Genomic DNA, 12,267 nt, shown 5'->3' with positions numbered 1-12,267 from the left:
ATTCTACTTTCTTACTGAAATTATTTTGATAGTATATTTTATTCCAATAAAATTGATCATTTGAACATTGGACCCCACTGTACATGCATCTAGGTACCTGGTTTAGGTATTATTGTTTCCTTCAAACTGCAGAAATTCAAAATGAGTGCATAAACAGAATATAGTACAGAATACACAGGTCTGTTACTTTCTGTAAACCGGTGTATTTCGTCAGGTGTCTGCAATAGATCTTCTGCTGGAGACTGGAAGGGCAGCATGATTTTGTCACTAGTGATGTAAAATACAAGCCTGAAATAATCACTCACACATGCAGTTGCTTTCCAGGGCAGATGGACACTGTATTTCAACATTGCTGTTTCCTGACCACAAAAGAGGGAGCCAGTATAGGCTGTGTATAAGTTTTCTTTGAGGGTTTAGGTTTAGGGTTGGGGGATAGAATATACAGTTTGTACGGTATAAACATAATTATGTCTATGGAAAATCCCCATAAAACTTGAAAACCCTGTGTGCTACCCCTCATTTCAAGTCCTATGCAGGATTTGTTTTGACCTGCTCTGAGATTTTTTGCCAGTTGGCTCAAGATAAACAAAGAGTGCTTTTAGTCAGATTTTAACTGAACAAAACCTTCACCCCATACCTCTATTCTAAAAGAACATTTTTTTTTTAATCTGTGTGAAGAAAGAAAAAAAAACATACTGTTTTCACCTCACTTGTAAAGATGTGAACTTACAGAGTAAGTTTTCCTTTCAGGGGCCTCATGCTTTCCCGCGTAGAGTAGTGTAGAGTAGAGAAGAGTGCCTGAGCCATACAAGATTAGGAAGTAAAATCATATTAGTTTTCTAAATTATTCTTGCATATATTCTAAATTATTCTTGCGATAAACTTTAAGAAAGACTTAACATTAGATCAGAGATTTATACAGTGGCAGTATCATGTTTAATTAAAAAACTTCTGATGAAAACCTACACTACCCACAATCCTTGAGTGAGATCCACAAATCAGAGAAGTCTCTGTTACTGTACCATGGTTTGGTCCCATAAAGCATTAAAAATGACTGAACAGAATTTTGTCTCCCTGTGCTATGCACAAAATTTACTTACATTTTTTGTTTATTGGAATATTTAGCAATAAATGTGAAATAGATTGTGTATTTCTTATTTGTATGTTGTTGTTTTACACTTATAACCAGTGTTTTGTGTTGTGAAATTGCAGTGCTTCTTATGTTGCTAAAAATGTTTTCTTATTTTATTACTTGTTTTAATGTAAATTCTTGCTTAAAATCAAAGACTAATGTTGGTTGGTTTGGTTCATGGCTTGTATTTTGTAATCCCGACAGAGAAAATGAATAGGAACAGTTCTGGAACAAAGGCAGTTGAAAATGTAAGCAGGCTTTGCTAAAATAATGCTAAAAATAATAACAGTTGGCTGCATTCACACAGAAAATGTTTGCATTTGATGTTTCATCATGTTTTATAACAGGTGTGTCTCATTCACACAACACGTTACATGTATTATTCAAGTTGCTACTATGAGTTACCCAAAGTCAGTCCCAGTTTCTATTTGCGCAATAGCTGTGGATATATTTGTGCAATAGCTGTGGATATCACCTTGAACCATAGTGTCAGTGACGAAAGTAAACATCAAAGATGACAGTGTCTATAACACTGAAAATTGTCATGGGGTTTACCGTTCGAACAGTAGGCGTAATCCTGAAAATTTACAGGTGTAAATTTGGTTGTAGAATGTGATTGTCACTCTTGTAAATAATTGAACTGTGTGAACCTAAAGCTGGAATAAACTACATGACTTTTCCCCAGATTATTGCCCCAATTTACAGTCTGGAGATGTTGCTAGTTGCTGAAAGTCAGAGCCTGCAGAGTCTGCAAATTTGAATTGACGGATTTCATAGAAACTCTCATAGTATATGACAGTCACAGACTTTGATTTTTGTTAGCTTCAGACTAGTGTTGTCAAAAGACCCGGTATTTCGGTACCAAGTCGGTCGTCACCGAGAACCGTGGAATTTCACTAGTATTGGTACCGAATACTGAGATTTTGGTACCTTGACAATCCAGTCGGCAGATATCTAAACATGTTTAATATTTTGAGCCATCTCCTAAAATTTGTTGTGTTCAGAATGACTTGAAAGTCTTGTAGTGTGTGATCCTCAGTTGTTCAGTGTATAATGACCAGTTTTTCTTATGTAACTGTTTATAAAGTCGGCAAGTGTATGAGGCCTAGTGTTTTAAAATCTGCTTAGATTTTAAAAGTTGTGTAGAGTATTCCAGCCTTTACCTGTATTAAGCACTCAAATATAGGACTGTCAACTTTATACTTCCTGCTGCTTTGTGAATGTAACTATTATGACATATGTCTCTTTACTTTAAACTAATATTTTAACATTGAAATTACAAGCAGCAGCTTCAAATTCATGCAAACTTAATGTGGAGTTGCATTGTATCTGCAGCACAAACTTGGTGACCTTGTATAAAGGTGAACACTGCTTTTATTCTTGGTCAAGTACTGTACACATGGCATTAGTGCACTCAAAGTTCACCTAGACACTCTCTCTCTCTCTCTCTCTCTCTCTCTCTCTGATGACCGTCAGTGGTTCATCTCTTTGGCATTACCGCTGTAATGAGGGGTTGCATTGTTGCAAGGCCAGTCCCACTCTAGAGGTTAAACCCGTGTGCTTAGTTAAACACAAGCATGCAGCTTCCATCACACATGGTGGTTGAGTCTCTCATTTGCCACACATTTCAGTCCTACCATTCTGCTTGGAAGCTATTTAATCATATACAGAAGAGAGTTGTTATAATGGTATTGGTGGTTTGGAATAAGGGCTATTTGTCTGACAGAGGAAAGGCTGCTGTGTTGAACAACAGCATGTTGTCTGAAGGGGGAGGATGGGCAGATAAACATATTCTGGTAAGACAGTGGCTTCTTGATAATTAGCTTGAACGTTGAACCTCAGTATTGTTCCACCATCTATGTGTTTTGTCATTCCAAAAACATTTGATTGTTCTGGATTTGTCATTCATTTGTGAGTTTATTGATAAACTCTGTTTTAAAAGGTTTTGGACAGAAAAAGTTCCACTTAGTTGTGTGGTTCTTCGTCAGACCACTAGAGGGCAGCCTAAACTCACACTTGATGCATTTTTATGTATAAGTGCTTATTTTGGTCTCAAATGTGTCTTTGACTTCATCTTTGTAATGCTGGTAAATTGTTATTATATTATTACACTGTTATTATACAGTTATTACAACCTTAAGCTGTAATAGACACTTTTTCTGTATTAGACCTTGAAATAAGAGTAGCAACCACATTTAACTACTAAAATTGTTCAAATGTTTGTTTGTTTTTTCTTCATTTTGAACATTTTATCTATTGTTTTATAATATCAAACATAACAAAATTAAAAAGCGTGTTTAATTTTGCTGCTAATCCAGTAAACTTCTATAAAACACGGTTATGGTGAAATTTATAGTTGTTATTGTTATGGTTACTTATTTTTTAGTACTTTATTTTATGAAGATTATTCTGCTCAGAGTCATTGATTAAATGTCTGTGTATGCCGAATGCCTGATTTTTCTCACCATTCGTTTTGCGTTCTCTCTCTCCTTGTCAGATGTGTGTAACAGCACTGATCTTCCTGAGGTGGAAATCATCAGTTTGCTTGAGGAGCAGTTGCCTCATTATAAGCTGAGAGCTGACACTATATACGGCTATGACCACGACGACTGGCTCCACACGCCTCTCATCTCACCCGACGTCAGCCTCGACCTGACCACTGAACAGATCGAGGAGACCCTCAAATATTTCCGTAAGCACAGAATCACTCGCTCTCATCCTGCTCCTCTACTTTTCTCGCTTTCATTCATTGCATTTCCTGCCTCTCTTTCCTGACACTCATGAAGTTGTAACTTGTTTATTTGGAAATATGTGTGTTTTATGCTCAAGTTAAATCAGAAGATTATTTTTATGATCTTATTTTCCATGTGTATATATGAAAGGTTCATGTGAGACTTATGATACTTAAGATGGAATTTGATTAATACATGTACAGTTGTTCATATGTGGCAGCTGTGTTTAGTAGCCACAACACTAGGTCGTATTGCCAGGCAACTGTCCATCACTGCTGGTCATTGGCTGAGTCTCCTGTCACTCACGACGCCAGTGTTTTATGGGAGCAGGTGATAAGTCTGTTAGATCAGTTCCTTTTGCCATGATCTGTCCTTGAGTTTGATTGAGCACTGAGGTCGTCACCATTTGACCACATGCAAAACTTTCATTTTATTCAGTATTTAACAGACAGATCTGCAGTTGACCTTACATCCTGCCAGACTCTTAACCACTGTGTTGAAAACGTAAAATGACTGCAGTCAACAATGTAGAGATCATGGTTTGGCCTCCCTGGAAAATTATTTTACATAGATATGCAAATGTGTTCCAAAATGTCCAGTGCTATAAATAGAGTGGAGATAAAAAGAATATTCTGTTCCCTTGTATTTATTTATGATTGATTATAATATTCTTTCTTGTTTTATTCAGACATTATAAATGCTGTTTTTATAGCTGTCTTTTAGGGTACAATAAATAATTTACAAAGTAAATAACTTACAAAGTAATTTGAAAACTTTCTGCGAGGCGTCTCTTTCTCTCTCAAAATGCGCAAATGGCTTCAGATCACCACATCGCGTCTGCACTTACATACACTCTAAAAAAAAATGATTCAGGGGACCTGTTACCACAACTTAAATAAATGCATGGTTGCAAGTTAAAAATTCTAATTTAATAATTGAATTAAACCTTTTAAATTGCAAACATTATTTTGTTGAGTTCAGTTGACATAATAATGTTGATCTTAATATTGTGTGTAATTTAAACTCAAATTTCTGTTAATTGAATTTTGTTAAAAATGAAGTTGCAGTAACTCAAAAAACTTGTCTTGTTAACTTTGGAATTTGGGTAGTAGATTTCTAGTTCCCAGCATGCTTTCATAGGACTGGATAAGGAGAGTAAATGTTGAAATTAAATGTTATTTTATGTGTTTTTTTTTTTAGTGAAGGGAAATGATGTTATGTTTGACATTTAAAAAAGTTTCTGTTATGTTGACGTTTTTATGGTTACCATTGTGCTGAAGAGTAGAACACATGAAGAAAAAAATCAGGAAGGGGGCCAACACTTTTTCACACCACTGTAACATCTTTCTTGTTCATTATACATGCTAAATAACCGTTAGCTTGTGCTATGATAGCTGTGGATTTGAACTGAAAAAAAGATTATATAAATTGGTTCCAGACTGACAAATCCATTAGTTGGAGCAACTTAATTTCAGTAATTAACTTAAAAATATGTTTATGTTACAAATGATTAAGTTCTTCTAACTTGATGTAGTTTGTTGGTTGGACATAAATTCATTAGAGGTTGTCATAACTCAAAAAAAATAATGCAAACTGTTGTGTTTATTTATTTATTTATTTCCTTTTATTTATTTATTAGCAAACACATTATTTTTATAGAGTGTACAGCTTACGAAATCAAGCTTGTGCTGTGTGTAAGCTATTGTGCAGCAATTGCTCCATTGTAAAAACAAAAATGCACTGCATGATCAAACATTTAGGTGAGATAATTATATATTTTTTAAAATTGTCAAAAAAAAAGTTTTAAATTAAAATAAAAAAATTCCCCCCACAAGAGTCACCTAAGAGGGTGAGGGGAATTCCCCCCATTTTCAAAAATGAAATTCAAGCCCTGAATGAATGTCTATAAAAATCTTGATTGGAGCATCACTATAAATAATTCTACATGATAAAAAGAAGGCTTCAAAAATATCGGTATCAGTGATCATATTGGCAGGGACCGCTTCCTGTGATCGATGATCGGTGATCGGCTTCAAAAATCCTGATAAGGTAGCACCCTTACAATAGTTATCAGAGATTCTAGATCACAGGAGTTTTACAGTAGAGTGTGTTTGACTGTCGTTGATACTGATTCATTATGAGCTGCTTTTTTGATGCCCTGGATCGTATGAGCTGTCATGCAGCTATTTCATATTTTAGCTAAAAATAGTTCAAGGCCCAGCTCTTGGTTGGGGAGGGACTGTGGCTAACATGATTTTAACCAAATCTCTCGCAGTATATTCCCTTGAGTGGCGTTCCAAGAGAGTTGATTTAGAGTACAACAGCACTGGCAATTTTCATTGTTTTGCTTGTCTGCTTTTCTGTGTTTCTGGCATTCCAAACAGGCTGTCGGTCTGTGTATTAGTGATGTGGATTTTTTTAATGGATCTTTCTTCAAGTTGCATCATTACACCAGTAAGTGACAATAAGTGATGAAGGCTTTGTTGGATTATGAGTGAGTCATTGAATTACTCACTCAAGTGATTTGTTTAAAACCACTGATTAATTTAGAAATGAATACCACTACTGTGTGCTGCTTGGAAATCCGCAGTTGATCCTGTTGTGTTTTTGTTTTAAACTGTTTTGTTTGTTTTGTTTTGTTTTTTAAGCAAAATGTCAAAGTAACTGCCAATACTATCTAAAATGTAAGTTACTCGATATTAACTTTCTTAATATTAGCTTACTCTGGAGTTTTTTTTTTTTGCCATACTATGCTGTGGTCATGTCACGTTGTAACATTATGACTGTTTGGCACATACCCCCATTATCTTTAGCCCTAAATAATATGGAAAATATGAGTTATTACTGTAATGCAAAATATATAAGTACTAGTAGTAGTAATAGTAGTTTTTAATTGTAAAGGTCATTTGTAAGGTACTGAATATGATTTTTGCTAGAAGAAATTTTGATTGGGTTTATTCTTTGCAAAAGAAAGCACTATGTACTTAGTTGTCATGAAAATTATTTTGCAATGTAAAAAAAATCTTAATAGTCCTTTATGCATTTTATTTTTCTTATGATTGTGTGGAATGCACTAATCAAGTCAGAGGTAACTAGGTAATTATAGGCATGATTGTTCCCTTTGTTTCCTCTGATCACTCCTCATATCACACAACTCCATAAATCCATTACCCCACCAGCATGATGTCATCAGTATGTGCCTCTCACCCGTGAGCCGATGAGCTGGCAACTGGAAAGTCATCAATAGCAGGTCCACGGCACAGGAAAATGACATCATAGATAAACGCAAGCTTGTGATTGGATAATTCACACCATTCAAGAATACACTGTCATGCGCAGTAAAGTCAAATAAGCAATTTTCTCAAATAAAGTATTTCGGTTCGCAATGAATATCAAGAAAAGGCCTTTATGTAGAGTAAAGAAGAAAAATCCAGGACCACTGCAGATTAAGTGTGTCTCCTTTTTTTCCCCACCAGCCTATTTGTAGCAGTTCTTGGCACAGTGAATTGCAGAGATTTTGCTGCTGCTTTTGGCAGGCAGACAGAAGCAGAACACCTGCCATCACTGTACAAGCACTTACACTTAACCTGAGCACCAAAATGAAAGATTCCACGCATGCATCGCTACCGCTGCTAGATGCGTGGCAGACAGATCAATGGGAGAGTGATGGAGAAATACATAGGGAAGTTAAGCAACAGAGCACATGCAGTCACTAATACAGCCTGGAGTCAGAGCCAGTTGTCATGGCAACCTTTCTAGGGGGAGGCGCCTTGGAAATGGGGAGAGATGAGGAGACAGGGTCAGGCTGTGACAAAGCAGCTCTAATGAAGTGTGCTCTGATTGGCTGGCTTTGCTGGTAGGCCCCGCCCTCCTGAGTGTGATACAACCTTGACTATAGCGGTACAGTTTCCTTGCGCAACACTGCTGGCATTTAGAGACACTGCATTTTTCCCTTCATCATCTCTTGTTCTCTGACCTTGTGTGTGTGTGTGTAGAATGTCTTGTGACTAGTTAGTGGCAGATCGGTAGATCGGGCTTCCAGGCTGCTGGGAGAATGGGTGGCCATTGGTGCATGTATGTGTGTGTGACCTCAGACGCCGGACGGGAGAGGCTGCAGCTCAAGACTGAAGAAAACTGAGCATGCAGAGGTTTGTGGAGGCTGATTACTACGAGCTGGACTGGTATTATGAAGAGTGCACTGACGGTAAGACCATGGTGGAAAAATCCTGTCGGCTGCCACTAAGGGGGAATAAGGGGGCGGAGGGGTGGGGAGAGTTACCCGTGGGAATTAAACACTTTCAGAAAGTTGGTGAGTAGTAAGGACTGCCATGGATGAGGCTGTGAAAGAACATTGAAATAAGATTTGGGCCGAGGCATGTGAATGACAGAGGTAGCGTGGAGAGTGACTATAGGTTTAGCTGGCCTCTCAGCTCTTGTGTTGCATCAGATTCAGCACCATTTCACCTCGGAGGGTAACTTTTTAAAATTTCTTGCATTAATAAGTCACAAACTTTATATAATGCATAAAAGATCAGAAGTTCATATAGTGAATATAAATATAATACCAAAAATATACAGTGGGGTCAAAGTCTAAAAAAAATCTATGTATTATTTTATATTCATTTTAATCATAAATAATAATTTATTATTAATAATAAATGTATTTATGCATTTATTTAATTAACATTTTTTTTCCCTCGAATTGAGTGAAAAGTTTAATTGAATGACGGCACCACTCAAGCTGACAAGAAATTTACAAATTTGTGTAAAACCTGATGATCATGTTATCCAAAATGATTTAAGAATCTTCCAGACAGCATCCTGTGGCAGGCCAAAAAAATTTTAAATGCTCTTTTTTTTTTTTATTCATTACATATTGTTCAAAATTTAAAATAATTTGTAATAGTCTTATGTCAGCATTTCTTGTTTTCATTTATTTAATGATGTATTAATTATTTATTTCTTATTTTAATTCATTTTAAAATGTATTATTATTATTATTATTATTAATCAGGTTTAATTTACATTTTAAATCCAAGATTTGCAATGTAGTCTCAGACTTCTGGACCCCCAAGTCATGACAGTTCTTAATATTCCAATGCATTGTATTATGAACTGCATTGTATTTGTCGTGAACTTAATAAAGTGTTACCCATAAGGCTTTTTACAAAGTGATGCCTATATTTCAGCAGAAGTGCCTAATAGCCATAAGTTTCATTCACTTGTCTCATAGTCTTAAAGCGGAGAGGCATAAAATTATGACTGTGTATTCAGGTTTAAATCACATTCATAACCCAGTTAGTTATATCTGAATATACATAGCCATGAAATCTCATTTGTCTGTTGTTCTTTCAAAAACGTTTTAATATATTTGTGCAAATCAATAAAATGATTGTGCACACACTGACATTTAGTCTCAATGCTACCTCTGAGATCAGCCATTGATGATGCACTCGTGTGTAGACATTATGAAGTCATGCACCCCGGCTGTTTCACAAGCAGCAGGTTATATCACAGCACTGCACTCTGATCTATGCCTGCTGGGATGGTTTCATAATCCTTCATAAAACTGCACTGTTTTGATCCCAGTCATTTACTGCAATGTTGTGTCGCCATGCAGCGTATTATGCAAGTTCAGGTGTCAAGTTATGCATATGCAATGTTTATTTAGTCATGCTTGGTCTATGATGAATAGCTAACTGTCTCAATTTTATCACATTACCAAAATTGGGGGAACGAATTAAAAAAAAAAACATCAGTGAGTCACAGAAGTGGATCATTTTAATAAAGTGTAAAGTTTAAAGACGGTAATAAACAACGCAGAGGTGTTAGATGGATGCGTACATGTTTTCAAACACACCGACTGTTGTTGGCTGTCAATCTTGCAGTCAATACAGAAATCTCTCAGGCTGAGACAATAGTGTGAAAGACTAGTCAGAGACATGTAAATATTGTATGTGTAATGGCTTACTGGCCTGATATGAATTAATGAGTTTCAACAGTCTATACTACATTAACCCCAAATGACTGATGTTATTTTGTAACAGAGTTCATCATAACACTTAGACATCCCATTATTAATAAAACCAAACCAAGCTATCAGTTACGGATCATTAGTGCAGAATATAAGCTCTGTTTGTGGATGAGTATGTGATAATATTATATGTTTGTGTTTAAAATGTACAGTTAACTATATACTATTTAGGACTGAAGTTTTTTTTTTGTTGACCCACATTCTGTGTTGTGGTTTGGGTCTCTATTCCTCTCACGCAGCATATTGATTACTTAAGTGGGGGGAGCAGAATTCAGCACACGCAAACACACACACACACACACACATTCTTTTTTTATTCCCATTCAACCTCTTTTGCATTTCCCACTCCCATTTTCACTTTCTCCTCCCCTCTCAAAGTTTTCTCAGCCCTTCACCTTATTCTTCACCATTTTCAGCCTGTCTTTTCTTGCTTTTCCATTTTGCCTCTTCAATGGAGCTAAAGCACAAAGGCTCAGCCATGGTTAAGTTCACACTAAAGAGAAACCCGCCTCCTTCACGGCCTCGGCCATTGTGGCATCGTCCAATTCCTGTCACGCTATTGTGTTTCCATAGGAATGAAGGCCCTCAACAAACCACATTTACAGGAAGGAGCGCTGCAGACTCAATTGCAATTATAAGCAATTTGCATTCTGTCAATGTAACGAGAAATGAGTGATAACAAAACAAACCCAGACATTATTAATGTGTGATACATGTGACGTTCTTAGACTAGGTGGAGTTGCACAAGTCTAGAAGTGTTGTTATCAAACACTGCATGTCTTCACACTCCATTTGTCAAGTTATTGAGTTAAAAGGGTAAAGTCTATTACCATATTACACTATAATGAACTACAATCAGAATCAAAAGAATCAGAATGAGCTTTATTGCCAGGTATGTTTACACATACGAGGAATTTGTTTTCATGACAGAAGCTTCCACAGTTCAACAGAATGACAGTGACAGGACAAAAACACAGATTAAAAATAAAAAAATAAATAAAAAAATAAAATAAAAAAATAGAACAAGTAAATAGGGAATAGCAATATACAAATTGACAATTGTATGTACAGGTATATTACAATAGACAGTTTTGTATGTACAGGTATATTATGTGCAAGTTCGAAATGTAAACTAAGTATGCGTGTTAGATAAATAAGTGTGTAAGTATATAAATAGTGTTGTGTGTTCCAGAGTTATTGTCAAGTGTTCATAAGATGGATTGTCTGAGGGAAGAAACCATTCCTGTGTCTGGTCGTTCTGGTGCTCAGTGCTCTGTAGCGTCGACCAGATGGCAACAGTTCAAAGAGGGAGTGTGCTGGATGTGAGGGGTCCAGAGTGATTCTCTTAGCCCTTTTGCTCACTCTGGATGAGTAAAGATCCTGACTGTATGTTGTAGTCTCTTGACATCTGATTTGGTAGCTGAACAGCTGCTGCCTGTCTGTCAGGAAGCTGGTGATCCACTGACAGACGGAGGTGGGCATGGAGAGCTGAGTTAATTTGGGCAGGAGGAGGTTTGGGATGATAGTGTTAAAAACCGAGCTGAAGTCCACAAACAGGATCCTCAGTCACATAAGTCCCTGGTCTGTCTAGATCAGTGTTTCCCAACCTTTTCTTAGTCGCGGCACCCTTTGGAAATGTTAACAAACTTGTGGCACCCTTGGCGGAGTAGAACTGTTTCAGCAGCTCCTGTGGCAGGTTGAACTTCCTCAGTTGGCGAAGGAAATACAACCTCTGCTGGGCCTTTTTAACAATGTGAGTGTCCCACTTCAAGTCCTGCGAGATAGTGGTGCCCAGGAACCTGAATGACTCCACTGTTGTTACAGTGCTGTTCATGATGGTGAGTGGGGGGAGTGCTGGGGGGTTTCTCCTGAAGTCCACGATCATCTCCACTGTTTTGAGCGTGTTGAGCTCCAGGTTGTTTAGACTGCACCAGATACTGTAAGCAGACTCAGCATCCTAAATGAGGCCGATGAGTGTGGTGTCGTCTGCAAACTTTAGGAGCTTGACAGAGGGGTCCTTTGAAGTGCAGTCGTTCGTGTAGAGGGAAAAGAGCAGTGGGGAGAGAACACAGCCCTGGGGAGCTCCAGTGCTGATTTTACGGGTGCTGGATGTGAATTTTCCCAGCCTCACTAGCTGCCTAGAAAGCTATTATTATCAGAACACGCGAGCATAACGGTTAGCAGATCAATGAATGAGAGAGCAGCGTTACCAGAGTTGCCCATATATACCACACCATGTTACAGCACAGTAGGGCTATTGCAGACAGAATAGCGGCACCCCGGTTGGGAAACACTGGTCTAGATGTTGCAGAACATAATGCAGTCCCATATTGACTGCATCATCCACAGACCTGTTTGCTCTGTAGGCA

At 37.3% G+C, this 12,267-nt stretch overlaps 1 protein-coding gene across 2 annotated transcripts in view; it reads left to right on the top strand.

Moving 5' to 3' along the window:
- The window catches only part of LOC107704104 (trafficking kinesin-binding protein 1-like), a 47,694-nt gene that overhangs the window by 2,160 nt on the left and 33,267 nt on the right, over nt 1-12,267 (top strand). The window contains exon 2 of one of the 2 annotated variants that reach the window (XM_016506956.1): nt 3,630-3,824. In XM_016506956.1, coding sequence (XP_016362442.1) covers nt 3,630-3,824 — 195 coding nt within the window. Of the gene's footprint in view, nt 1-3,629; nt 3,825-7,738; nt 8,069-12,267 lie in introns of those variants that run through there. The other variant, XM_016506959.1, reaches the window with a different exon arrangement.

The sequence above is a fragment of the Sinocyclocheilus anshuiensis genome, unplaced genomic scaffold, assembly GCF_001515605.1.
Source record: "Sinocyclocheilus anshuiensis isolate Anshui unplaced genomic scaffold, SAMN03320099.WGS_v1.1 scaffold1272, whole genome shotgun sequence".
In the NCBI taxonomy this organism is placed as follows: Eukaryota; Metazoa; Chordata; class Actinopteri; order Cypriniformes; family Cyprinidae; genus Sinocyclocheilus; species Sinocyclocheilus anshuiensis.
The sequence above is the reverse complement of the archived record's forward strand: the minus strand, read 5'-3'. Positions and strand labels throughout refer to the sequence as shown.